Source organism: Chaetura pelagica, unplaced genomic scaffold (assembly GCF_000747805.2).
Source record: "Chaetura pelagica isolate M959 unplaced genomic scaffold, ChaPel_1.0 scaffold109, whole genome shotgun sequence".
NCBI lineage: Eukaryota > Metazoa > Chordata > Aves > Apodiformes > Apodidae > Chaetura > Chaetura pelagica.
The window spans coordinates 9297444-9324164 of NW_009970725.1; the positions used below are offsets into that span (position 1 = coordinate 9297444).

General features: G+C 39.6%; 1 protein-coding gene across 1 annotated transcript in view; it reads right to left on the reverse strand.

The window, feature by feature from the left end:
* GREB1L (growth regulation by estrogen in breast cancer-like) overlaps nt 1-26721 on the reverse strand; it is a 63580-nt gene that overhangs the window by 20537 nt on the left and 16322 nt on the right. Inside the window, exons 7-18 of the mRNA XM_010006843.1 lie at nt 25127-25264; nt 24688-24807; nt 22860-22997; nt 20944-21129; nt 15042-15368; nt 14065-14193; nt 13245-13379; nt 9857-10054; nt 7871-8051; nt 6466-6658; nt 4963-5096; nt 2477-2816 (exon numbers count right to left, since the gene is read on the reverse strand). Coding sequence (XP_010005145.1) covers nt 2477-2816; nt 4963-5096; nt 6466-6658; nt 7871-8051; nt 9857-10054; nt 13245-13379; nt 14065-14193; nt 15042-15368; nt 20944-21129; nt 22860-22997; nt 24688-24807; nt 25127-25264 — 2219 coding nt within the window. The remainder of the gene's footprint in view (nt 1-2476; nt 2817-4962; nt 5097-6465; nt 6659-7870; nt 8052-9856; nt 10055-13244; nt 13380-14064; nt 14194-15041; nt 15369-20943; nt 21130-22859; nt 22998-24687; nt 24808-25126; nt 25265-26721) is intronic.

Genomic DNA, 26721 nt, shown 5'->3' on the forward strand with positions numbered 1-26721 from the left:
TTTCCCTAGTTCTGACTTCTTTCCCCTAATGTCAGCATTCTGTGTGTATTGTGTTCACAGAAAAAAAAAAAAAAAATAAATTTCTCCACCTAACAACATCTCCTGGCTTCATAAAGCACCCTCAGCAGCAGAGTGATCTCTCCTGGCTGTGTGTTACCCTGCCTCTCCAGACAGAAGTTACTGTGAAAGTGCACAGCCATAAAATTAAATAAGGGAAGACAGATACAAATTTTCTCTCTGCTAGCCTAAGGACTTAAAAGAAGCCTGAATGCCTGGGTCTTTGAGCTGCAAACTTGCACACAGAAAATGTACTTCTTTGCCATGTTACTCAGGAGGGACAGAAAGCTGCAGGCCTTTGGGCTCCTCAGTCTTGAATACCTCCCAACTGGTCTGATTCTAGTTACACTTAAAAGAGTATGACATGGCATCCTGCCTGGCTAACAAAACAGTTATTTAAATTATTTTCCATCTCTTCTTTCATTCTGTACCTCTGAGAGTGCCATCTTCCCTGAAGCCTGGCTCAGCAATGCAGAGGAATGACCTGTTCAGATGGCCAGAGGGCTTGTCTGACAGAGAGGGGAACGTTCCAGCCACCAGCACTGCAGAGACAGCTGCCCACCCTCTCTGCCCTGCTGCAGCACCACATGCACTGCTAATGCCCTCTTAGGGAGAGGTTAGGCTAACTTAAGTCAAACTTTTCAACTGGGAGCACTAACAGCTATAAACTTTCCCTCCCTGTCCTGAAAAAGTCAGGATGTAGTCTCATTCTCCCTGCAGCCAAGAGCTGTTTTTGGTAGGAACAGCATTTCGAGCTTCAGCCACACAAGAAAACATACAATTGCCTCATATTGCTCCCCCCCCCAAAAAACCAAAACAACACAAGTCTTAGATAATTAGTGCCCCACTTGCCCTAGTCCTCCAGCTTCAGTACTCCACCAAACACCAGGAGAAAAGCCAAGCAGCAGGGAGACCAAATCAAAATTGCCTGTAATAAACTCGACTCAATGGTAGCATGGCTGATCAATTTTGTAAAAGGAATCAGTTGCCCAAACACATGCTCACACTATTTCAGGTATCCTGTCTTATCCCAGGCACCAAACCAGCAGGTACAGCAGCCCAGCACAAGACTCAGAACCGACTCTTGTCATTCTGAAGTGCCACTGGGATAACCCACCTAAAAAAGACATTACAGTCTTATCTTTGGGCAATTGAATTCCTCTTCTCACTCCCCTCACATGCATGTTTCAGAACTGAGGGGTCTTTTTTTCTTGTCACCTGCACCGAAAAAAATAAATCCAGAATCCTGCAGTTTTGTTTACTCCAAAAAATCATCTTAGGTTGTGGGAGAGCAGAATAAGAATTCTTTAGAAGTTTTTTAATTCTCCGTCTGATCAAATTCCTCTATTCCAGATGAATAGCTACATGGATATTCACCTGCAACAGCTTCACACTCAATCCTGATCTGCTCTAAAGGCCTCACAGGCTTCTCCAGCAATGTGTAAGGGTTGCAGCCCTTTATGGCAAGGGGCTATGATAAATCCTTCGCAGGACACAGAGTCCAAAATGATTTAAGGTTGGAATTAATGCCTAGCCAAAAAATAACAGCAGCACAGAGCTGCTATCTCACGTTTTCTCTTTCACAAAAACTACTTTCCTCTCTTTCCTTTCCTACTGCAGATAAGGTTTGAGAAGCAGGGCTGGCAACTTCTTTAAAGGACATTTTATCTGGTTTTAGTTGTAGGCAAGCTTGCACAGAAAGGCTCACAAAATTAATTCCTCTTCTGTCTTGTTCAGAATACACTGTATAACTCATAGTAGAAACAGAAAATTAATCTCCCTGTGAGACTTAGAGCAGGGATTAGGACAAATAACTAGAACTTTTAGGCTGGTACCTAAGGCAGGCAATCTGTTTCCCCTTGTTTAATGTAGTGAGTGAGGCTAATTCAAGAAGTGGATTTAGCTAGTTGTACCATGCTCTTATAAATCCATGCAAAAGTTTAGCTTGATGCATATATGCTGTGCAGAAGAGGCTTTTGCCATGCAGTGGTTTGAGGCAAGAAGTCTATGACAAACAGCATACTTTACCAGTTATCGGAAGGGCAGAAGATGGATGGACAGAGCAGACAACAGATACACTGGACAGACAGATAAGTTGGTGGAAAGAATTAGTTTTTTCTAAGGAGATCTGAGCTTTGTTTTCAGAGATTCAGAGATGAACCCTATCCTATTTGTGCTGTTATTCAACTTCAAGAAGTGAGACAACATCCAGAGTTTGACTTCATGAACCAGTAACAATTCAGGCTTTTTCCAGGTTTCTAAATCATTTATGCTCATTAAAAGTATACTTTCACAGAGCCAGATACAGAACATGCACCTTTTTCCTATGGAATAATTAACCCATAAACACGTGGGAATAAACACAAGGCATGTACGACAGTCAGGTGGGCACACAAACAAACATTTAGTCTCTGCTAACCTTCAACCGTGTCACAAAGTGTTTCGCCACAGTAAGCTCTGAGGCAGGATTCCCAAGGAGGATCTCAAAACGATACTGCAGACCTAACTTGTCTCTTACTTCTTGCAACCTCTCCTTGGCCAGCATGGCCAGCTGCACAGATGGCACCCTAATGACCAGCATGTGGCCGCAGCCGTTCTTATCCTTCCCTGGAGAAGTGATAAGGTCGTCCATGATGCTGAGTGTTTCGGGGGTGCTGTGATCCCTCAGTGAGGCCACGGTTGTGAGAGCCATCAGAGCTTGGGAATACTGCTGAATGAGCAGGTAGCAGCGAATCACCATGCTGTGCAGCCGGGGGTACCTTGGAGGAGACACAGTTCTGGGTTAGCACATGTGAAAAGCCACAGCAGTGCCTGAAAATTAGCTAGAATCCAGGACTGCCCTGTAAAGAGGTGCCCATTTTTTTCTCTAGCCTTTGATTTTCATGGGAAATAATTTTGCACAAAATCTGTGTTTTAAGTAAATAAATAAAACATGGTCCAAACACACAACAGCCAAGTCCTGCACTCAAGTTACAAGAATGATAAACTTCTGTTATCTTCATTTGGGCCAAAATTTCAGCTCAAGATCTTTAACTTAATAGAGATACAGATCATCTCAAGATCTGTGGCACAGGCTAATAATTGCTTTGCTGTCCACAAGCTTTATTCTTCTCTGAACTTGGACAACCATTATTGCTTCAGGTGGCTTGTGGGAGAAGTACTTCATAATGTCACATCTCACCAGAAAGTCTGACTTACCCACTGGGATAGCTGGCTCTCGGCCAAATCTGAACTTCCATTTTGCCTTTTAACTTACATACCCAATGTTTCTTTCTCCCTCCTTACAGCTAAACACAGTAACAGATAGGAACTCATAAAGTAAAATGCCAGGAAAAAGAAAAGATTAAAACCTACTCAAGCAAAAAAACCACTCCATTTCTTGACATCCCCCAGGAGTTCACTCACCACCATAATACAGAACAAAAAACTAAGGTATTGTGCATTCAGTTCTAGTCTTGCACCACAGAAGTCCAAATGACTAAAACAATCACAAGTCCCAAATTTCTCTGGTGTCTTTCCTGAGCAATGTAATAGACAATATGGGATCCATTTGAACAAAGTTATGTGTCTGTCTTTAACCAGTGGGTACAGTAGCTTGCTCTGTGTACCTTAACTTAGTCATTAAATCAACATATTTTTAAAACTCTGTTTCTCCTCTTCCCATGAAAGTACTCACTGCATTTTTGCTACTAAAACAAATAGACTCTTATAATACCAAAATGTCTGCAATGTTTTCAGACTTGTAAGCTTGTATGGCTCACCCACCCAGAGGGAATAGGCCAGTTTCTTGAAAAGAGGCTAAATCAATAAACTGTGATATCGAAGTATACCCTAGCTCCCAAGTACAGGTCCACCTCCCGTTAATTTCTAGTCTTATTCAAACCTCATATCAGGCCAGTATTTACACATGAACTAATCCTCCTTCGTTCTCTTCCCCATCCATGTTTTAAGAACAGAAACAGAGCAATAGTGGCCACTATCTCTTCCATTGGACTTGGCCAGAAGACTACAAGAAACCTAAAGAACTGGCCTATTAAGATTACCTGATGTTATTCTTATCTATCCCAGTCATTGTTTACATATATTTATAGATAATAATTAATATGAATGATGTACCTAATTATTAATTTAAGTTTCTAATTTAACATATTTTATATTGTATTTTACCTAATAAGTATTACATTACAATTATATTGACCTAAATAAAATAGGAAAAAAAGGATACTGAAGACAGAACAATCCTACTTTAGTAAATATGAAAATACCATCAGAACTGTAGCTTGAAGTGTGATAAGGGATTTGCCCAGCTGATACACAGAACAACTTAACTCCACATTGCTGGAAATTACAATATTGCCTTAATTCCTGTAATGTGCACATTTAATTATATCTTGGATGTGTGTTATGAAAGTAGCTTGTTCAGGCAGCTGCACTTTCAGCCACTTTCAGACTCTTGAGCTACAGAAACCAAAACCATAGCCAACTAATGAAATAACTAAAATGCTGCTTTTCAAAGGAAGTCACTTGCCTGGATCATCACTGAAAAATGTGTGTTGGCAGTCTCAGCAGAGAGACACCAGAAGTGGTGAGGTATGAAACCCCTGAGACTTTCTTAACTTAGTGAGGGCTGAACCAGAAGAAGCGAGCAGCACAGCTGAGCCTGGACTGCTGTTGAATGGGACTCAGCTCTTCTATAAACAAATGAAGGATATCCCTTCCCTCTTCAACAGCACTGTATTTGTCACAAAAATTAAAATTGCACATACTTCACAGATTCCAATATCGACAACAAAGATCATCATGTCTTCATTCCTCTGTGACGGGGCTCATTAATACATCTGCATCCTATCTGCATCCTTCAGATCCCAACTAAGCAGAATCCCAAGCTCCCATGTTACTATTTACCTTTCTAAAAGCGTGTTGACCATTTTTTCAAAGGTTTCATCACACCGCAAAAGGGGACTTGTGACCCCCCACTGGAGGGATTTGCTGTATTCATTCAAACCGAAGTACAGCTTGTCGTCATTTGCTGCATCATCCTGTTCCACAGAGAAATAGCAAAAACATAAGGAAAACTAGAACCAACGTTATCTTCTTTTGTCATTTAAAAAATAAGTGGAAAGTAGCACCCTTTCTTGTCATTGTCTCCCTAAGTGATGCTATTTCTTTGTTTCAAAGAATACAGTACAATGTAAATAGTTATTTACTTAATTTCCTATTTGTCTAAAGCTAGGAAAGAAAGAGTTGTAACTCCTTGTAAATTTTTCAGTGCGTATCTCATCTCCTACCTGTGATTGCAGGGGGTTTCTAGAATCCTGCCAATAATTTTCTGCCTCCCTATGTCTGGCTTTATATCTACTGACAACTGTTATCTCATTTCTATTTAAAGCAGAACCTGAAAACAGAAGGATTATTCATTTCCAAAATTCTTCTTCATTGTCAGATTCTACACAATCAGAAACAGATAATTTCTTCGCTGGAATGTAAATCAGAAAGGCAAAGTATTTTCTGCCTCACATTTCCTGAGTCTTTTGCTGGAGGCACAGCATGGTCTCCAATGCATTTACATCACCAGCAATCACTAGGAATGCAATTAACCATAAACAGTCTCTCCTTTTGTGGGCTGTTTGGGTTTTTTTTAAATCAGAAGACTGAAAGCTGTTTATTTTTAAAGCCTGGGAAACAAAAAATTGTCTAGACCATTTTACTGAAGGTCACCACAATGGTTTATATTAACAAGCAACCAAAAAAGCAAACTTAAGAGTATTCATTGACTCCCTCATTTCCGCTAGTCTGTTTGTTTGACTTCAACTGTGTTTTACAGCCACCTCTTTAAAACACATGACAGAAACCAATGGTCCACTCAACACAGTCAAGTCAAACTTCATATATTGAACAAGCAACAGGGGAAAAGGCTATTTTTAAAGCAGGTTTAGCCAAAACATCCCTAGAATTGGCTGAAATTATGAAAAAGGCTAATGGTGCAGAACGTGCAACAGACCTTCTTCTCTGCACAGTGATGGCAGCTACTAAGCCATAACTTGTTAACCTTGCACACAACTTTTGTTAGTACCAGAAAAGCAATGAGTAGCCTTGACAGGCTGTGACTTATAACTTGTCAGGCTGATCGGAAACAGAAAGTGAGCTCCAGCACTTTATGGCATGTCTACACTATCTTTGTCTGACCACAGCCTAGAAAGTAATTTCTGATATTACATGACTGGACAGAAATAAACGTGTAGTTCCTGGGCCTAAATATCAGTGTTGCTTCCAGGGCTCTGTATCTGTAGCTTGAGAGAACAAACTCCAGCAGAGGAAGTTCCCTCCTAACATATGCATGTGCTAGATTCTGTTAGGTGTGAAGTCACATTAAAACTCAAGAGTTAAATTTAACCATTAAACACTTACCACAGTGTCAAATTGTATCCAATGTACCTCATTGCTAGAGCTGATCCTGGACTGCTGTGTTTGCAAGGCGTAAGGAAAAGAGCTGACCTGAAGAACAAGGAGGTTGAATGCTTCAAGGACCTCCCTGCAATTAATAACTCTATCAGCCAGACCATGACTAGGCTCACCATGTGACAGGGAACTTGAAATGGCACTGCAGAAATAAGAATGCAAAGAATTGCCTTACTGACATCCTCAGATTCAACGGATTACTCTCTTCCTGAAGAAAAAACTCTCTGGAAGAGTGAAAGATGTCAAAACCATCTCAGTGTTCTCTGTGGGTAGACTCAAGCAACAGGGGCGGGGGGGGGAGGGAGGGGGGGGGGCACGGAATCTAAATAAAGAACCAAAACCTGCTGATAGTGAGAAGGTGATTGAGGTGCCAACTTCACATTGGATGGAGGGAACAGAAAATGAACCAAAGATTATTAAATCCCTCTCACTGAGAAACACTGTTGCATGAGCTGTGGGGTGAGAATACAGCAGCAAATTTACAAAATCCAGTGGACTTTCCAGGGTAAAACAACTATTTCTAAATGACCAGGGAACATCACAGTCTCTGATTTACAGCTCCTAGAATTATCTTCACCTCCAGGTTATTAAAGAATTCCAAATTCACTGTACAGCAAGGACAGTAACAAAAATGTGATGGTGGAGATAAGGCAGGAAGAGTGTTCCTTTTACTTATTTTCCATTGTCCTTCAAGGAAGCTATTTTGTTTATTTTACAAAGAGCAAAATAATTAGCTTTGGTCATTTATATCTTTTTTTCCGTAGAAAACTCGTAATTCACAGTGAAGAAATGCTGCACATGTGTGGATGTGTTGTATTCACATCTAACGCTGCCTGAATCCAACACAACCATTTTTTAAAATCCTTTTTGTGCAGTAGCTAGGGCATTTTTCAGATGATGCAGAGAGTTAAATGCCTGTTTAACTGTTAAATGCCAGGTTAAATTCTTACATTAAAAGCAATACTATGATCAAGGATAAAAACATTAATTAAAACATGAATGGCTTGTGAACATGGGAGAGAATTGGGTTTGAGCAGGGAAAAAGGGTGGGAATAGGAAAAAGACAAGAGGAACAAAGCCCTTTTTCCTGGACTTCAGTGTCATAGCACTTACCCCCACAAACAGTTTTGTTAGGGATCCAAGAATACGAAACTAGTCTCACCCAACTTCAACTGAATCAGAATTAGTTAACAAATATCATAGGCAAGCAAAAATTATTATTTCTGATTTTGAGGCACAAAATGCCTTGGGCCTAGAGAAAACACTGAGTGTCTAAGATGGAAAGTTTTTTTAAAAATTTAACTAAAAGATACTGGAAGGGGACAGTTTTCCTTTAGAAGATTGATGCAGCTACCTTGTTAAATCCATGTGGGCATTGTCATGAACCAGCACAAACAGTGTATAGGGATTCTGCTTCACTCGTCTCATGAAAACTTCAAATTTTGTTTGAATCTCATTGTCCAGACGAACCACATACTTCTCAGCCCTCTGATATGCTGTCCCATTGTCTTCTAGGCCCAAGTCTACCAGGACACCTGTCAGAAACAATACACATCTTTTCCTTTGAGTGCACCCAAAACATGAAGTGTCAACAGCAGGTCGCCACTTGCCCACCAATACTAGGAATCAGCCAAATCACTGACAAGCCCTGGTAAGAAGGTGATAATCCAAATGCATTTTTTCTCACACTTGGGTTGGAAATGTGCTTCTTGTCTTCTGGATTTCCTCCCTAAAGTGCCTGAAGACCTTTCAAAGTCTTCTAAATGCTACCAAAAATGTAAACAAATGTAAAATCAGACCTCCACAAAAAGTTCCAGAGCAGCACTCAGTTGGCCATGCTCCATGATCCTAGGCCAAACTTGCCCACATTTAGCTAATATATTAATCCTGCTTGAGTCAGAAAATGTTATCCTGACCTTTCCTTTGCAAAAAGCATAAATTTACATATACTATCCTTTTATTTTTTCATGCTGTGCTTCAACTTTTGTATCAATACAACTACTCTCTAGCAGTCTTTGTAATGATTGATTGTCATCATAGTCATAAAGCAGGCATGATGACTATCACAGAGTATGGCTTTGCACACTATTTGAGTTAAATAAGTAGCAACAAGCTACTATGAAATGCAGGTCACAATGAATTTGACAGGGTCTTAATGATTTCTAAAAAATCTTTTAAGAAGTCAAGTAAACCCCCTTCATTATAAAAAACAAAATTAAATAAATGTGAAACCCTGTTAACCAAAAAACCTCTGGAACAAAATGGAACAAAAAAAGTTATGTTAGAAAGGAAACCTTTGTTTATTTTACAGAAAAGCCTGATCTTCCAGGAAACTATTTTATTCTTTCCATTTAACTAGGAAAATAGTACAAAGAAGAGAAAAAAATTGCACAGACCATAAGACCATAATACTGACCAACGTCAGGGCATATCTGCACAATGAAAAAGTGTGGGACTGTTTAGTTCAGAGCAGAAAATAAGAGGGAAAAAAAGCCAGTAGCTATCCAAAACCACTCACAGACACATTACATATATTCATATTTATACTTTTCACATTCACGGTATTAGTAAACAAACACAAAAGCAGAAAAAAAACATGTTCAGGTAATAAAGAAAAAATCCTGAACACACAACTATCCTCAGGCCTTCATTACATCCAGCTACCAGAGATCAAGAGCTAGAAGGGACCAAACTGTTACACAGATAGTCCTCAGTATTATTAGACAGTAATTTTCTCACACTTTTCTAGACACATGTCAGACACTAACAGAGTGAATAATAGAGGTCATTCTCCAGGGGGACATACTCCTGGATATAAGCTGTCCATTAAAGCTTTCTTGTTCCTCTTGAAGCATTTGATACCAGCCATGGCCACCACAGAACCTCCAACAAGAAAACTCCCCATCTGAGGCAGCACGGCAATTATTTTGTGCCAATGTGAATATATTACTCAGGCATTTAACTTCCTAATAAGAGAGCTTCCTGCACGTGCATCTGTCCTAACACATGGGAGCATATGCACACAAATGGCACTAATGCTAGGGGATAAAAGACCTGCACAGTCACACTTACTGATCCCCCTCTCAGTTTTGACAGGGAATACTTCTCCAGGTCAGCCTGCATGAACATGGAAATTGTTCTGACACTTACATGGTACAGCTTGTGACCTGTTTATGAAAGGAAGGCATTTTTAACTCATTTATGCTACCGACTAACGGAGTTAATACTGGACATGCAAAACAAAGATTGCAGCAACTTACTTCTCCATTTATACCAGATATTATTTGATTCCACCACACACTTTGGTTTAACAGTCTCTCTTCCCTCCCCTCCCTTTTACCTGACTGTCGAATCCGTTGAAGAGTCTGCTGCACAAGGACTTCCGAACGGGGAACTATAACGATGAAGTCTACTTTGCTGAAGTGGCCCAGGTCCAGGCTCTGATTGCCACTGTCTGCTATAGCACAAACCTGGGACAAGAGCTTTCTGGCAACTGTAAGCTGTGGCTGGTAAATTTGGAAGGTATCAACATCCAAATCTAGAGTGTGTTTGTTTGAAAAAGAAAACAAAACACAACAAGAAACAGGTTTACTTTCCCACCCCCCCAGATAAACATTACCCTCCAAACAGCCTACCCTCTATTACAAGAAGAAAAGTCACTCACCAGAATAAATCCCAACACTGGCGAGCTGGGTCCAGATCACAAATGTCAACTTTCTTTTTTTGAACAAAATTTGATAACATCAGATGATCTCAAGTACAGCACTGCCCATTTTTTAACTGCCCTCAGTGCTTTGAGGACTTTTAACAGCACAACCCCAGGAAACCTCAATGCCAACATAGTGAAATGCATTCCACTTTAAAAAATTCTTATATATATATATTTTATATATACATAAAAGATGTGTATGGGTGCACATATAGAAATCCTATATATACACATACAGAGAGATCTAATGTTCTCCTGAAACTTGCTGTTTTCCTTCAGGAGCCTCCCTCCATCACTCCTGCTGGGAGAACCAGCCATGGGTGTTCAAGTTGCTATGCTCAGGACACCATGGGATGAACACACCTATTAATCTGAGGAAACTAAGACTGTACTGATAATCCTGCCAAAAAGACTGTATCAGGACACCAGGTCAGTTGGGAGTTGATTTGCACATTATCTCTCTTCTGAAGCATTGAGTCCCACCCCAAGTCATGACTGAGGCAGCTGTATGTCAATATACTGACTGATAGTAATATATGCTGGGAAGGGAAGATGAGAAACGTACCCAGGAAATGAATCTCAATGACTAGGGGCAGGGAATTTATTTATTTGGAGGGTTTTTTTATTTTTACCAAAATTTTAGTCTTAGATTTATTTGAATTTACTAAATGTCAATATAACACCAGCTGCAGAGAACTGGTGGACTGGAGCTTTTGTCTCAATAGACAGATACCAGAGCATTCCTGTTTCCTCAAAGAAAAAACACATTCCTGTATTTCAGTATTTCCAGTAGGTAAATCCTATGTCAAACAATCAGTGTTTCACTAGCCTCTGAATATTTTCCATTTGCAGATTACCCAACTGAATCCTATAATGACATTACAGTTTTTGTTTGGCACTTTTTCTATGACGAATACATTTTGATTAATGGATTGCCTATTATAAAAATTACCTAGGGTAAATGTCTTTTAAAAACAAATAAAACTCTCTCAAACTACTGCAAATTTAGTACACAAGAACTACTTTTGCTTTTTAATGTAATAAGCCACTTTATAAAATCTTGCCATTTAGAGGAAAATTGGAAGGTGTTTGTGGTGAAAACCTGGTATGTCAGTTACCTACAGACCCTTGTGTGTCTGTGTGTGTGCACTCATCTCCTGCTCATGGCAGAAAGGTCCCTCTCACTGCCTAAGGCAGGAGGACTTACCTGTCGTTTTTTTACTTAGGCAGATTCCCAGTAGCTTCAACCAGTGTACAGCCATATTACAGAGACAAAACTAGCTCAGAATAATCATTTGAGAAAACATGAAGGTTTAAAAAAGCACTGCTGTGCATCCTTACTTAGTAAGAACAAAAAAAAAATAACAATCAGAAGATTATTTTCCCCTTCAAATTACTCCTGTGAGGACACTCAAGACTTGTCCTTCTGGGAGTTTCAAAACAAAGCACCTGGCAGCCATTCTAACACGATCTTCTGATCCATACAGAGACTATAAACCACCTTACTTTAACTCAGATCAAATACTGAGCTGATTAATTTAAACTAACTAATGTGAACCAAAGTCAGAGCTTTCTTTCACAGGGAAAAAGCTTCACTGGAGGTTGAATTTGTTTTGATACTAGACCTAAAAGAATATCAATTTTCATGGCACTGATGGACAAGCAGCTGAATACGACCCAGCAGTGTGCCCAGGTGACCAACAAAGCCAACAGAAGGATTGAAAGAGTGTGGCCAGCAGGACTAGGGAAATGATCCTCTCTCTGTACTCAGCACTGGTGAGGCCTCACCTCAAGTACTGTGTTCAGTTCTGGGCATGTCAATACAAAAAAGACATTGAGGTGCTGGAGCAGGTGCAGAGAAGAGCAACTAGGCTGGTGAAAGGCCTAGAGAACAAGTCTTACAAAGAGCAGCTGAGGGAACTGGGGCTGTTTAGTGTAAAGAAAAGGAGGCTGAGGGGAGACTTTATTGCTCTCCACAACTACCTCAAAGGACATTGTAGAGATGTAGGCACTGGTCTCTTCTCACAAGTAAACAGTGATAAGACAAGAAGGGAACAGCCTAAAGCTACAGAAGGGAGGTTAAGGCTGGACATTAGGAATTTTTTTTCTCTGATAGGGTTGCCAGGCATTGGAACAAGCTGACCAGAGAGGTGGTTGAGCCACCATCCCTGGATGTCTTTAAAAGTCATATAGATGGTACCTGGGGATATGGTTTAGGGGTCAACATGGTAGAGCAGGGTTAAAGGTTGGACTTGATCTTAAAGGTCTTTTCCAACCTAAATTATTCTATGATTCTGTGGCAGCCCAGTATATCTTTCAGCTTTACTGTCATGTGGAAAGGAACTTTTGGTTAAAACTCTGAATAGTGAAATAATTCCAAAATGGGAATATTATATTTAGCAATTTTAGGCAGGCAATTCTAGCTTGTATTTTGCAACTCATCACAATATACTGAGTAAGACAGATCTCAAATAAGCAAATTATAGATTACACTTGTCTAGTACTTCAAGTCCAAGATGTTAAAACCCTTTCCCTAAAAGTTTTAGCCTCAAGGCACAAATGCATAGCAGATACTATTACCATTTTACATGTGTAAGGTCGGGAATATAAAAAGTTAAGATATAGGAGGACACCTGGGGAGATCAGGATGATAACACAGTTCCTCTCTGCCTCAAGACCAAGGCTATACGCCTTTTTGAGGCACAAAAGGATGAGAAGAGTCCACACTGCCATTGTTACAAAGGAGTATCTTCTCTACTCTGCTTAGTACAGGAGAGAGGACCACATATTTTAGCTTAGGAATTCTAAAACAGGAGAGGAAACGTTGCTGAAGTTTAATAAAGAGATTTTTTTTTTGTCTGAGAGACTGCTGCTTTGCTACATCCAGCTGTCATTATTAATATTTGAAGGTTGGCAGAATGACTGAAGCTGTCCCTTCAGGCTCTTCTGAGGCACATGCACTTTGACATTTAATAAACTATTCATTTATTTCACATCTTGCATGTAAAAAAAAAATTACCTGGTTCTTGTGTAGAAACCATGGCAATTGCCTCCTGAGATGACACACACTCACTAACATCTCCATTAAAAGGAATAATGACACTTTCCCCTCTCTGCTGTAGCATCGTCTCCAGCAATTTGTCCAAATCATCACCTAGATAAGGAATAACAACATAAAATTATGTGGAAGCTGTTTCAGGCACCTGATGTAGAACATTACTTACACACTTGTTCTCACAAAGCTGATGTCCAACCTGTGAAGGGGCAGGGGACTAGAGATACAGGGAAGAGAGGGAGGGAGAATATTTTTCCCTTTTATTTACTGATTCGCCAGTTGAATTAATTCCAAAAAGAAAAGAAACCACAGCAAATAATTTCACCTCTGTGCCTTTACACCTAGGAGTGACATCTGATGATTACAAAGCAACATACACTATGAAACAGGCTCTAAAACCCGTGCTAAAAGCACAAACAGGAAAAGACTCATGCCCCTACGGGTAACCTGCCATCACATTCAGCAGGATATAAAGTGTTTAAAGTGTTTTGCCACAGGATGAGTACCTCACACTGCACGGCTGAAGGAGAAGAGCACTTCTGCATATGCAGGGAATGGAGAGAGGGAAAGAATGCCCCTCAGTGGAGGGGTGCACTTTTAACTGCTGAACAGGACAGACACTGCGGGAAACGGTTCTTCCTCCCCACCTAAGTCTAAACAAAATGCCTTTTAAGTCAGCAAAGGCCTTCTGCTGGTTGTTCCCCGTGGCATCGACTTGCAGCAGACACCCACCTTTAATAAATTATTATCTTGGTTGGAAATTGTGCTTCTTAGGATCACTCACCTAAAGATGTATTTTTGAAATGTGATGCCAGGAAACTAACTTTCCCTGTGATGAGCTCGTAACTGATCTCCTTTAAAAATTCACTGGTGGTAAGCATGCTTTCTGCAAGTGCCCTAGATTGATACTGACCTGGAGAAGAGGGGGTAAAAAGCAAGAGAATATTTAATACAGTGCACCATCAACACAACCTTTTCTTCCTAGAGATGATGGACATGCTGGTCTTTGGTCATGGATCACCACTGCCTTCACCCAGTAGACTGAGAGGAGTCTCAAGTCTATTTTGTTAGTGATAGGAGAATTATCAGTTTAGCAAATCCGTGTAGGCTGTTGCCTAATAGTTTTGAACACTTGGGTGACAAATGAAATGCAAAATAAGCACTCGTATCTCAGATGGAATGGAAGACTCTGGGTACATATGAAAAACTAATTATCTCTGGTGTGAAAAAAAAATATGAAAAATTGACGTTACTGATTTATCTGCCTACAAAAGAAAGATGACTAGTCAAAATTAACTTCCATCCAGACACACTCATGCACATACAAACATCACAGACAGTCAATATTTTAGAATTTGAAAATCAATGCAGTAAAAAGGATAAAAAGCATGTTCTGTTTTACAGTGGTCTGCAGAAGATTGACATGTCAAATAGCACAGTTGTTACACAAAACCGAGAAAGACAACCCAACTATTTTGTCCCTGGGCCACTCCAGGATATTTTCTAAGGTAGCCACACAAACAGTGAAGTTTCAGGCCTCTCAAGGAACAGAAATGTCTAGCCTGCAGCTAGTTTTCTGGATCCTCATGGATGTCAGTACTCCAAGTCTTGATGGAGGAATAGTAAACTGTGAGACTGCAGTGTGACAACACAAAGGAGAATAAAAAGTACAAAAGGAATTTAAAATCTGGAACAAGAACCTAAGAAAATTAATTTGGCAGAATTGTATTGATGTTTGAAGCATACTGCAAACATACTCACCTAGGACTACTACACAGAATTCATTTCCTCTTATCTTTGATGCACAAATGGCAACAACGTAATCTGGTAGCTTTTGCTGATGCTTCATTTCATTGAGAGACCTCAAGGTCTCTGAGATGCCCTCTGCCAGCGAGTTCTGGGTCACAACCACATGCACCAGGTCCCGGGACACGCTGGCGATTAACCTAGCAAGCCAAGGGAGTTGACCTGGTGACACAGAGATACACTGTGTGCTCATTTGCAAGGATCTCTCTCTCAGAGTGAACTCCTGCATAGCTTTCAACATGATCTGTTCAAATTCTTCCCTCAGGGGTATCTGGTCAGGACCTACATTGAAAACAAACACAAGATCAGTATCTCATATCAAAATGTTATTGAACCAATCTGCTCAGTAAGATTTGTCTCACTGTCAATGATACTGGAGAACAGATGAAAAATAGTCACGGACGTAGAGTAAAAAGTAACTGTAGTTTAAATTTCCAGAATCCTATGTCAGTGCCAAAGGAGACAGCTTCATGCATCAGCAGCTTGCTTCCCTGTGACAAAAAGCTGAGGCTTAAATATCAGCGATATGTGACATGCTGGGGTTTGGTTTTCTGTTTTCTTCTGGGGGCAAAGAAAACAAGCAAAATGGGCAGTGAAAAAAAAGGAAACAGAAAGGTTATGTGAGAAGCAGGGCAGGGAGTGTGGGTAAAGAACCTGAAATACATAATCTGTTAAAACTGTCACCTATTGTCATATTGCCTTTTTGAGAAGTAACATATGGAGAGTATCACCACCCAAATCCCACAGGATGACAGGATAACCAGAGACTTGTAAATGCAAATTTATTTTCATTTTTATGGAAATCAGAATGTATTTATAAGTCTAATTTAACTCAGTATGGGTATAATAGTCTCCCTGTAGTTTTTTAGAAAATATATTCTCCCTTCTAATACAGCATTATGTATTCTAGATCTTTGAACATCTTAAACAGAAAAAATAGACATTTATTAATAAAGAGATAAATCATCTTCTGTGGAAATGAACTGTATCTACAACATACCAGCCACCACACAGAAGATGTTATACACTAAAACAAATAAAAGCAAGTTTTTGACAAATTGTGGGAGGTTACTTAAGAGACAGGCTCTAGACACAGGGATCACCATGAAGCCAAGAAAATAAAAACTACCATACAAATTAAAAAAATTCTGTATGACCACACACTGAATTTCATGCAGATTATTTCTATGACAGAAATAAAAATAAAGTTAGTTATCAGAAAGGCTTTGAAAAGGAAATATTCTGCAATTAGTGTTTAATACCACAGCTGGCTCACAGCAGTCTTTCTCCACAACTATCCAGAAAAACAACTAAATGAAAATCAGATGAGATACAAGACAAAATTATAGATATTTGAACAATTTCATAAATACATATACAGGGATCTGTCCAGCTTAAAAGACAGTATTTGGAAGCTTCTCCACAACAACGTGTAGGCAAAGGATCACCTTGATTTCAGAAAATGAAACTGCAAAAAGAATAATACTACATAAAATTCATAGCTGGGAAAGACCTTACTAACATAGTCGGGCTTCCAAAGGCACCTACAGTTTAAGACAACATATCCAAATGCCACCCATTTCTGGTAAACACACTTCATGGTGCATCCCATAGAGAACTACTCCTCCAACCACCTAAAACTGGGGGAATTTCTGGAATAATCTCTTGCTTTGGGTGTCGGAATACATCTTCCACTGAAGTCAGAGGCTTGTTCCTGCCTTAGGTTTGGATATGCATACAGTTATGGAAGCTAAAAAACACCTCTTGGTGTCAGAGCATACACATAGGCAAAGTGATTTAGATGTACCACAACAAGACAGAGGGAGAATTATTTTAAAATTCTAAACTGGTAGTTAAGAAAGAGTCTAGAAATCCCCTCCAGCTGAAAAAACAAAACATAGACCTTAGCACTGTGTAGGATGAGGTTCTGTTTGTAGACACGGTAGTGCGAGGGTAAAAAGCAGATTATTACAGATGACAGAATGTAACCCATACTACAAATATGGTCATTTTGAGGTATAAAAAGAAAGCTTGAGAATACTTCACCAGAAATGCTGCCAAAGATAACAAATGTGAAATCAAAGTAAGTACAGAAGACAGACCATAAAAAATCCACTGAAATCAAACACACCTCTTAATCTTTTTTACTTATTCCTTTATCATAGTCAGTGGAACTTATTTATAGCAGTGCTGTGCTTACAGCCACAGTTTTAACTGTGTTTAGTCTTCATAGAATCATAGAACCATTTATGTTGGAAAAGACCGTTAAGATCATTGAGTCCAAACTTTAACCCAGAAGTGTCAAGTCCACCACTAAACCATGTCCCTCAGGACCACATCTACATGTCTTTTAAATACCTCCAGGAATGGTGACTCCACCGCTTCCCTGGGCAGCCTGTTCCAGTGCCTGAGAACCTTTCAAGTAAAGAAATTTCTCATAATATCTAAACCTCCCCTGGTACAACTTCAGGCTGCTTCCTCTTGTCCTGTTGCTTGTTTCAAGGGAGAAGAGACCAACCCCCATCTCACTACCACCTCCTTTCAGGTAGTTTCAGACTGTTAAGGTCCCTCCTCAGCCTCCTTTTCTCCAGGCTAAGCAACCCCAGTTTCCTCAGATGCTTCTCATAAGACTCCAGATGCTTCACCAGCTTCACTGCCCTTCTCTCTACTCACTCCAGCGCCTTAATGTCCTTCTTGTAGTAAAGGGCTCAAAACTGAACACAGTACTCAAGGTGTGGCCTCACCACTGCTGAGTACAGGGGGACAATGGTGGGTTTAAAATAAAAGTGTCAAAAATGCAGTTATTTTGTTTGCTTTGATTTGTAATACCACTATGAGATTACTCAGTCGATTTCTGGAAACACAACAGCATTATCCTACAACAATGTTGCCATAATCCTACAGGAAAACTGAATAGAATTCTCAGATACAGCTTTTTTCCACAAAAGCAGCACTTTCATGAATAATATTCTTCTGATCTGTGATCACAATCACGTGCAAACATATTTTGCACAAGTAGTAAGATCTTAAAAATATTAGCCAAGATCCAGTATATATTTCATTCTTTTGCCTGCTTTTTTATCTTTGCCTATTCCTTTATCATAGTCAGTGGGACTTATTTATAGCAGTGCTGTGCTTACAGCCACAGTTTTAACTGTGTTTAGTCTTCATAGAATCATAGAACCATTTATGTTGGAAAAGACCGTTAAGATCATTGAGTCCAAACTTTAACCCAGAAGTGTCAAGTCCACCACTAAACCATGTCCCTCAGGACCACATCTACATGTCTTTTAAATACCTCCAGGAATGGTGACTCCACCGCTTCCCTGGGCAGCCTGTTCCAGTGCCTGAGAACCTTTCAAGTAAAGAAATTTCTCATAATATCTAAACCTCCCCTGGTACAACTTCAGGCTGCTTCCTCTTGTCCTGTTGCTTGTTTCAAGGGAGAAGAGACCAACCCCCATCTCACTACCACCTCCTTTCAGGTAGTTTCAGACTGTTAAGGTCCCTCCTCAGCCTCCTTTTCTCCAGGCTAAGCAACCCCAGTTTCCTCAGATGCTTCTCATAAGACTCCAGATGCTTCACCAGCTTCACTGCCCTTCTCTCTACTCACTCCAGCGCCTTAATGTCCTTCTTGTAGTAAAGGGCTCAAAACTGAACACAGTACTCAAGGTGTGGCCTCACCACTGCTGAGTACAGGGGGACAATGGTGGGTTTAAAATAAAAGTGTCAAAAATGCAGTTATTTTGTTTGCTTTGATTTGTAATACCACTATGAGATTACTCAGTCGATTTCTGGAAACACAACAGCATTATCCTACAACAATGTTGCCATAATCCTACAGGAAAACTGAATAGAATTCTCAGATACAGCTTTTTTCCACAAAAGCAGCACTTTCATGAATAATATTCTTCTGATCTGTGATCACAATCACGTGCAAACATATTTTGCACAAGTAGTAAGATCTTAAAAATATTAGCCAAGACCCAGTATATATTTCATTCTTTTGCCTGCTTTTTTATCTTTGCCTTTACCTTACTCTTTCACAACACACTCTGTAAGAAAGAGTAATCTTTTAGTCCTGCTTTCTCCAGAAAAGAAGAGACTCACATGAATAAACTGTTAATTTATGTATGTATTCCTCTTTTCTCTTCATCAAATACTTCTGATGCTGACTGCCCTCCAATCACCTTTAATCTGCTGTGATTTTACAAAATAGGATAAGGGCAACTGTCACAAATCCAACCATATAAAGCTTGTCGCAATATTCAAACAACCAACACGTTTTGAAGCCTGTGCTGTGCAGAATGTTTTTACTTTTTACCTCATTAGGCTTTTTCATCTCACAGTGCTGGTGCCCATCTCCACATAAGGCCAAACGGAAAAACCTTCAGCTTTGCACAGCTAAGAACAAAAGCCAAACTAAACACTTGCTAATAAGGGAACTTCTTTACACTGAAGGCACCGTGCTCGCTAGACAAAGCTCATCTCAGCTCCAGAAGCTTTTCAACAAAGCCTCCTCTAGTTTGTAGCATGTATAGAGTCCATCTGAGGTTGGATTTGCTCATGGAGTGTGGTTCACTGACTCGACAGGTTTCAAGAGATAATTTATTTTTAATTGGAAATGCCTAATCAACCAGCTGTTTGTTTCTCTGAAGGAAATTCACAAGCTGCCTTCAAGTTCAATTCAGAACTGTCTTGAGGCAGCTGGTTTTAACATGCAGACTCTACAAAACCTCCAATGAAGATAAAAACCTCAAGTAATAGATTTAAGCCCACTGAGAGAAGTGCAACAGAAAAACATTCAGCCTGTAAAAAAGAAAGGAACTCTTTGTCAGCTCTAACCTGACATCAAATGAACCACTAAGGCAGAGAATGATAAATAAAGCAAACAGGTCAGTATTTTAACACGGAAGATGACTTCCTTCCTCTCTGTAACAGTACTGCATCAACAGAGAGCAGCAAATCTTAAGAACATGGGGGTTAAACCTGCAAATGATAGGGTTATCATCAGTTGTGCTTCTTCTGAAATATCTGCACATTTCATACCATTATGTATTGCAGATGGCCTAGTGGAAATACAGTACAGGAAAGCAGTGTGCTCTTCACAAAAGTCAATTCACACTCCCCTATGATATGCAGCATCTTTTCAAATTATGACTGAGGCTGCTGTGAGAAGTTTCCCAACATTATCTTGCTTCCCTGGAAGTGTTCAAGGCCAGGCTGGATGGGTCTCTGAGCAACCTGACCTAGTGGGAGGTGACCCTGCCCATGCAGGGGGGTTGGAACTAGATGATCTTTAACTTCCCGTCCAACTTAAAACATTCTATGATCCTATAATTATTCTTTCACTTCTAAAACCTTACTGCTAAGATTGCTGCAAACAATCCATTCAAAAACACTTACAAGAATGAGTAATTCACTGAGTAACTTGCCTTAGTCTGAATAACAAATGTGGTTTTCATGTAAACGGTGCTGTCACCAAAACAATCATGACCATCACACATCTGCCAGCATTTGTCACCAAACTGAATAAAACAGATCGAGTGTCCTTAGAAGGAGCTGTGATAACTGATGGTTTGATACCCTAAGCAAACGAGTTATCTGCATTGCAAATCGATTTTCACAAAGGTGACCTGGTCAATCCCCATATGGAGAGCAGAAGCAGCCTTTAAATTCACTTGACTTCTTCAGTATGATGAACAGAGCAGCTAAGTGACACACGCTAGATGGAGCCACTTGCCTCCTCCAGGCACAAAAATAGCCAGAAAATTGGCTCTTAAAGGGACATAAAGACGGTGGGAAGAAAAACAGAGTCACAAATAAAAACACCAAGTGCTTAAGACAAATTGCTTACCTAGTTGGACGAGATACTGAATAGTTAAAAGTATCATATTCTCCACACTTAGCAGCTGACTGCTGGTCAAACCCAAGAGATCCAAATCTTTATTTTCCAGCTGCGGAATCTTGTAGCAATTCACCAGCAAGGGACTTACAACAATATCACCGACATTTCCATAAAAATAAGGTAAAGTGCCATAACCTTTGAAAAAGAAACAAACAAAAAAACAACCCAGAAATTTACAAAATATGCCACCTCCTGAAATCTTGCTCAATGTATTCCTTCCCAAACCACTCCTTAAGGTTATGTTGCAAAATACACTGCATCCGTGACTGTTCTGGTCATTAGAATTGCTTATAAAATAAAGGAGATAGGCCAATGTTCCTTTGCAGTTTTTTACAACTGATCACATAGATTTTCAAAAACTAACAATAACGGCACATCAGCAGGATAATAATTATTGGTATCCAACTACAAATGAGGATGTATCTATTTGGGTCTTACCCTGACCTCTGAATGCATACTATAACGTTCTGCAGAATACAGTGTACAAAACAGATAAATCAATGGAAGCAAAAGTGCATTGATCTTAACATTATAAAAGCAGCGTAAGTCACATTAGCATTGATTCAGCCACTGTGCTACTGTGTGATTGATTTAACCTTTTTTTGCCATGTTTCCATAAACAGCTCAAATAAACATCAACAACTAAACATGCTGTTCTGGTAGGTAAAGCACATGAACACAAGCTAAATCCTCTTTTCCTTGAGAATGTTTCCCCTTTCAAAAAAAAATTTCAACACAGATTTTGCCAAGCCCATCCACTTGGGTACATCTGGTTCTGTACTATTAATAGGACACTGTTTCTCAGGGCCACTAACGTTTAGCCTAACTGAGGACTTCACTGGCAACTCTCCAAGAGCCTAAGGGCTGCATTCAATTTGCACTTAAGCCGATGACTGTAGGCACCCTCATCTTTAATAAGTGTTTCTCTGAAAACCGTTAGAGCACCATGCTGGAGCTTTAGAACAGGCTTCCAGAAAAAAAAAAACAATCAACCTTAAGCAAAACAGACCAGAAGAAATGTAACCCTATCCTTGATGGTTCTACCAGTACATGGCCCTGCTAATTCTCTGGGAATTGTGTGTATTAGGGTTATCTGTGCAAGTGAGGACTTTAAGAACTTCTCCACTTCTTCAAGAATAATAAATTATTCCATGGATTATACTCATAAGCACATTCTGCTACCACTGAAGCTACTTTACATAACTATCTGTATGATGCTGGACTGAAAAGAGATTTAAAGAGTAAAAAAAATCTCTCATCAAAATTTCAGCAGTACTAGCTGACCCATCTTTGTAATCTTGTATGCCCAAGTAGCAGTGTCCCTCCAAGGGTTAACAATGTACTTTGTGCAGCTAATGGATTTTAAAAGCCTGATCCTTTATCTCAGTGGCTTACAAGAAGCATGGACAACAACAGACAAAAAGTTAGTATGATTCAATTCTGATTACTGAGTTCAAACCAATTTTCCCATTCTCATGCAGAAACCCTGGGCTTCAAGGTCAGGACTGTAAGTGCTGCAGGAAATATTTGCTTGTTTTTTAAGTTCTTTACATAGGAAAGCTATTTTCATTACATGAAAATATTTCTGTTCTCGGGTTTTACAAAAATTTTAGTTGTACAAAAATAATTTGGTGAGAGATTTTGTGTAAATTTGACCTAGTCCTGACCTGTCTGCAAAACAGATTCTCCAGAAATGGCCTAACTTCCAATTATAAATGTTGAGCAACTAAAGCAAATTATCCATGACAAACTGACTTCACATCATAGTGAATGCTAGAACCAACAACAACAAAAAAAAAAATCAAACCCCACTTTGTCCCAGGGCAGATGCATTTGTTCAAAACACAGAATTTGATTTTACTTACCTATCAGAATCACAGGTCTGACTCCCGAGTTATTCAGCAGGTTTTCAGGAACTATTACAGTCTCCCCTGCTGGGATGGGTTGAGGCTGTAAAATTCCAGTTAACATGGATTGAGGAACTGGGACTGACAAAAGAGGCTCTATAAAATAAAGAGAAGTTTCCATTACTAAAAGGCTCATACTGTGATTTGGCCGTATGAACAAATAAAAAAAATTACTGCAGATCACTAACTGTAATAAAATTCAAAAGGTCTCTGCATTTCCTGCTGTAGTTTTAAGTATTTAAATTAAGAGCCTATATCCTTCCATAGCCCCACCCCTAAAATAAAACTTTTTCTGGCCACTGTATTGTTGGTGGGAATGAGAAAGGAAAACACACATTTGAATATGCAGCTTCAAACAAAGCCAAGTACTAAGCCAAAAGGCCAAAGAGGCTACCTCTCAATACAAGAGAAGAGACTACTCTGACTTCTGACCTAGAATATACATAGATAAGAAAAACAAATGCAGGTCAAAAATCTCAAAGCTGTCCTTCAACAGTTGCTACAAGGATAAAAATCGGGCTTTTCTCACAAGACAGTAAAAGCAGCTTTCACAAGTAAAAGGAAACAAACTGCAAGAATTTTGTAATCTGTAATCAGGTTTCAGCATGAGGTCTGCTTCAGAAGTTTCTCAGGCTTCATTTGGTGGTTTGTAACAGATTTTTCAGACAATGTCATCAACAGAAAAGCATCAAAGGCAATGTGAATGAATGGATATGTTTTAGCAGCAGAAATTGTTTATCTACTAGAAAAAATACTACAAAAGACTTATGGAAAGTGGAGTTGATGTAGGAGATTGGTGGAGGCAAACTCAACAAAAAGGGAGAGATTGCCTTATCTCCAGCAGGTCTCTGAAACTACAAAAGCTGCGACTGGTTTGAGGTGCTCAGGTAGGCAGGCCTGCACTACCATGTAAGCCCTTCTTCATCAAATTAATCTATCTGAAAATGAATTCTAAAATATCTCAAAACCAAGTCCTCCAAAGCAGAATTGAGAACACACTGTGCATGTTTACAAATGGCTTTTTTCTTTCATCTTTTTTTAAATTCTCTCACTCTATAGAGATAGGAATAAGCAATTGTTTATTCCCCCTTACAAAGTATACTGAATCCCACAACTGAGAAGAGCTTAAACAGTGCACAGTTTTATTAAAAGTCATGTACAAAGAGGTACCAACGTGGATATGAGTATTCACACATGCTTGTAATTAATCCTATTCATATCATGATGCTATATATCCTTCCTACAGCTTTTCCAAGTACAACAGACATTTGGTGTCACAAACTTTATGCTTCGAACTAAACACAACCTAGTGCACATCTGTGCCCTTTGTTAGGCCAAAATTATACAAAGCTGGTTTTCCTGTGCAGGAAACAGAGGGTGGTTGCTGTAGCATGCCACATCAGACTGAGACACAACATTCAAGGTGAAGGCTAATGGAAATCCAGCAAATATGTTAATATATCCATGCCCCTACATAATTTTAAATGGACTGAGTTACAGCTGGAGGACTTGGATAGCTTCAGATTTTTATGAACCCTACTCACATCTTCATCTGCCCTCTCTCCCCCAGGAGCTTCACTTTCCCTGTATATCATTCTAGATTCTGGCAACAAGTGCCAGACAATCTTGTGTGTTGTCTGGGGGCATCTGTAAAACATGGTGTCCTTAACTACTCCAACAAGCTCTGTTATGTTTTCTGTGCAACACCTATGTGGAGCAGGAGGGTTACTCATCTGGCTGAGTACAGTTTTTTTCAAATTACATATCTGCATTAGTCAAGTCTTACCTGTTCTTGCTGAAGGCCGAATTGTAGGAACAGGTACTGCTAAACCAGGAGGAGGGATTGGAGACCCAGGAGACCATCCCCGGTGACGTTTCTTTGGTGGTCCAGAACTGGACATGGATGCTGAGGAGGAAAGTAAAAACCAGTTCTAAACACCATCCTCCCAAATGGCCACATTCCCGGCCACATTTCCATCACACTGGTGTTGAGCTGGTATCACACCACTCGGAGCCACAGGTTTAACCCTAGATTTGCACAAAGCCAGACTGTGATATGAAAAATGTTGCTACTTGTGATAAAATGTATATCATTATGATGGTCATGCCAAAAAAACGATGGCTCTGTAAAGACTGAGCTGCAGAAACAGCTATGATGAAAAGAAAAACAAAACCACGAATTTCAGGCTCAACAAAATAAAAAAACAAAGAGGATTTTTTTTTACCTTGGTCTCCGGCTGCACAGCCAGGGCTTGGAGATGTCGAGTGAGGCACTGGCCGAGACACTGTAGAACTCAATACATTATTTCTTCCTCCATTAGTGTTTCCATTAGCAACATCAGTGGCACGCAGTGAAAGAGGAGCTGAGTATAATAAAATACAGAGTGTGTGGCTTGAGACAATCTTGAAAACAAACAAACAACATAATACCGCTGCATGCAGACACAAAAGAACAGGGCAAGATGCGTGACTGGGAGAAACATACTCCAGGGAAAGCATGAAGTGTACTTGGCAGAGAATAATTTGGGCACAGGCTGCAAAATCCTAACCTTGAAACAGGGTGTCCAGATTTCAGGCTAGAGAGGATAGGTGGAAAAAATAAAGATCCAAAACAACCCCTCCCCACAAAAAACAAAATAGAAAAATAGAAAATTACACACACCAAAAATATTTGGAAGTTTGTGATGTATTTTTTTAGACACTGTAAATTTAAAAAAAAAAAATGCACACCATTAATTCAGTTTGTAAAGGAGACTGGGCAGGGAAGACGAGGCAGTTTGCCGTAAAGTACACATGCTCTGAGCTTTACAACTATGCTTAATTTTGTTACCTCTGCCTAAGATAATCCTCCAGTCCCAGTAAGCCTGACATCCTGGCAGAAACTACTACATCCAGATCACAAAACAAAACTCCTGCAATGGAGGATCACAAGAAGCTGTCCTCATGCTCCAGAGCTGCTCTGTATTCTTTTTCAGTGCCTAATTTTTGCAAGAAAAAGGGCACAAACTGCACAGAGCAGACATGGAGCCCAGTGGGGGCTACAGTTCCACTGGTCACAACTGCCAGTCCCACAGGAATTTAGCTCCCAGGAGCATATGCCAGGATCAACAGCAGGGGATGGTGCAGCAGCTTGCAGATGTCAGCTGCAGCAGAAAAGAGTTTCAGGTGTGGGTACTGGCCTAAAACAATGTAACATGGAACTCTGCAATAGCATCCAGCCAAATTAATTCAGGAACAAGAGTCTCAGGTTGCCAATTAGCAAAATTTTAATAGCATCGCTGGCCCACTGTAAGCTTCCCAGTTATATTCTGAGTCAGCAACTTGGTATGGACAGATATAGTGGACATAGGTGAGTTACAGAAGTGGTTGAAATGGAATTAATTTCAGTGCATGTTAAATTCTCTTTCTTACCCAAGTATGAAGGGGAAAGGGCATTTTACACAAAGAACTGCTAATGATTCATTAGATACAATATAACAATATTCTGTATATGTAACAATATGTATTGTATAAAATAGCAGATATAATACATCATGTATAAAAACATAATGCTAACATGCATATATAAACCAAATAAATGCATATTTCTTCTTATTCAAGCATGCTTCCTTGTAATAAGTGTGATAATATTTTTTTTCATTGCTTAAAGGACTAACCATCTAAATTAATAAACAGTCAGAGTATCACAACAGAATACTAGTGAGGGATTCAGATGACACAGCTGAAGGTTCTAATTTATGAAATAATAAGTAATTAAAACAGTACAGATATTAAAACTCCTTTAAATGAGACTAAATTCCATTAAAGGCATCTGGTGGAA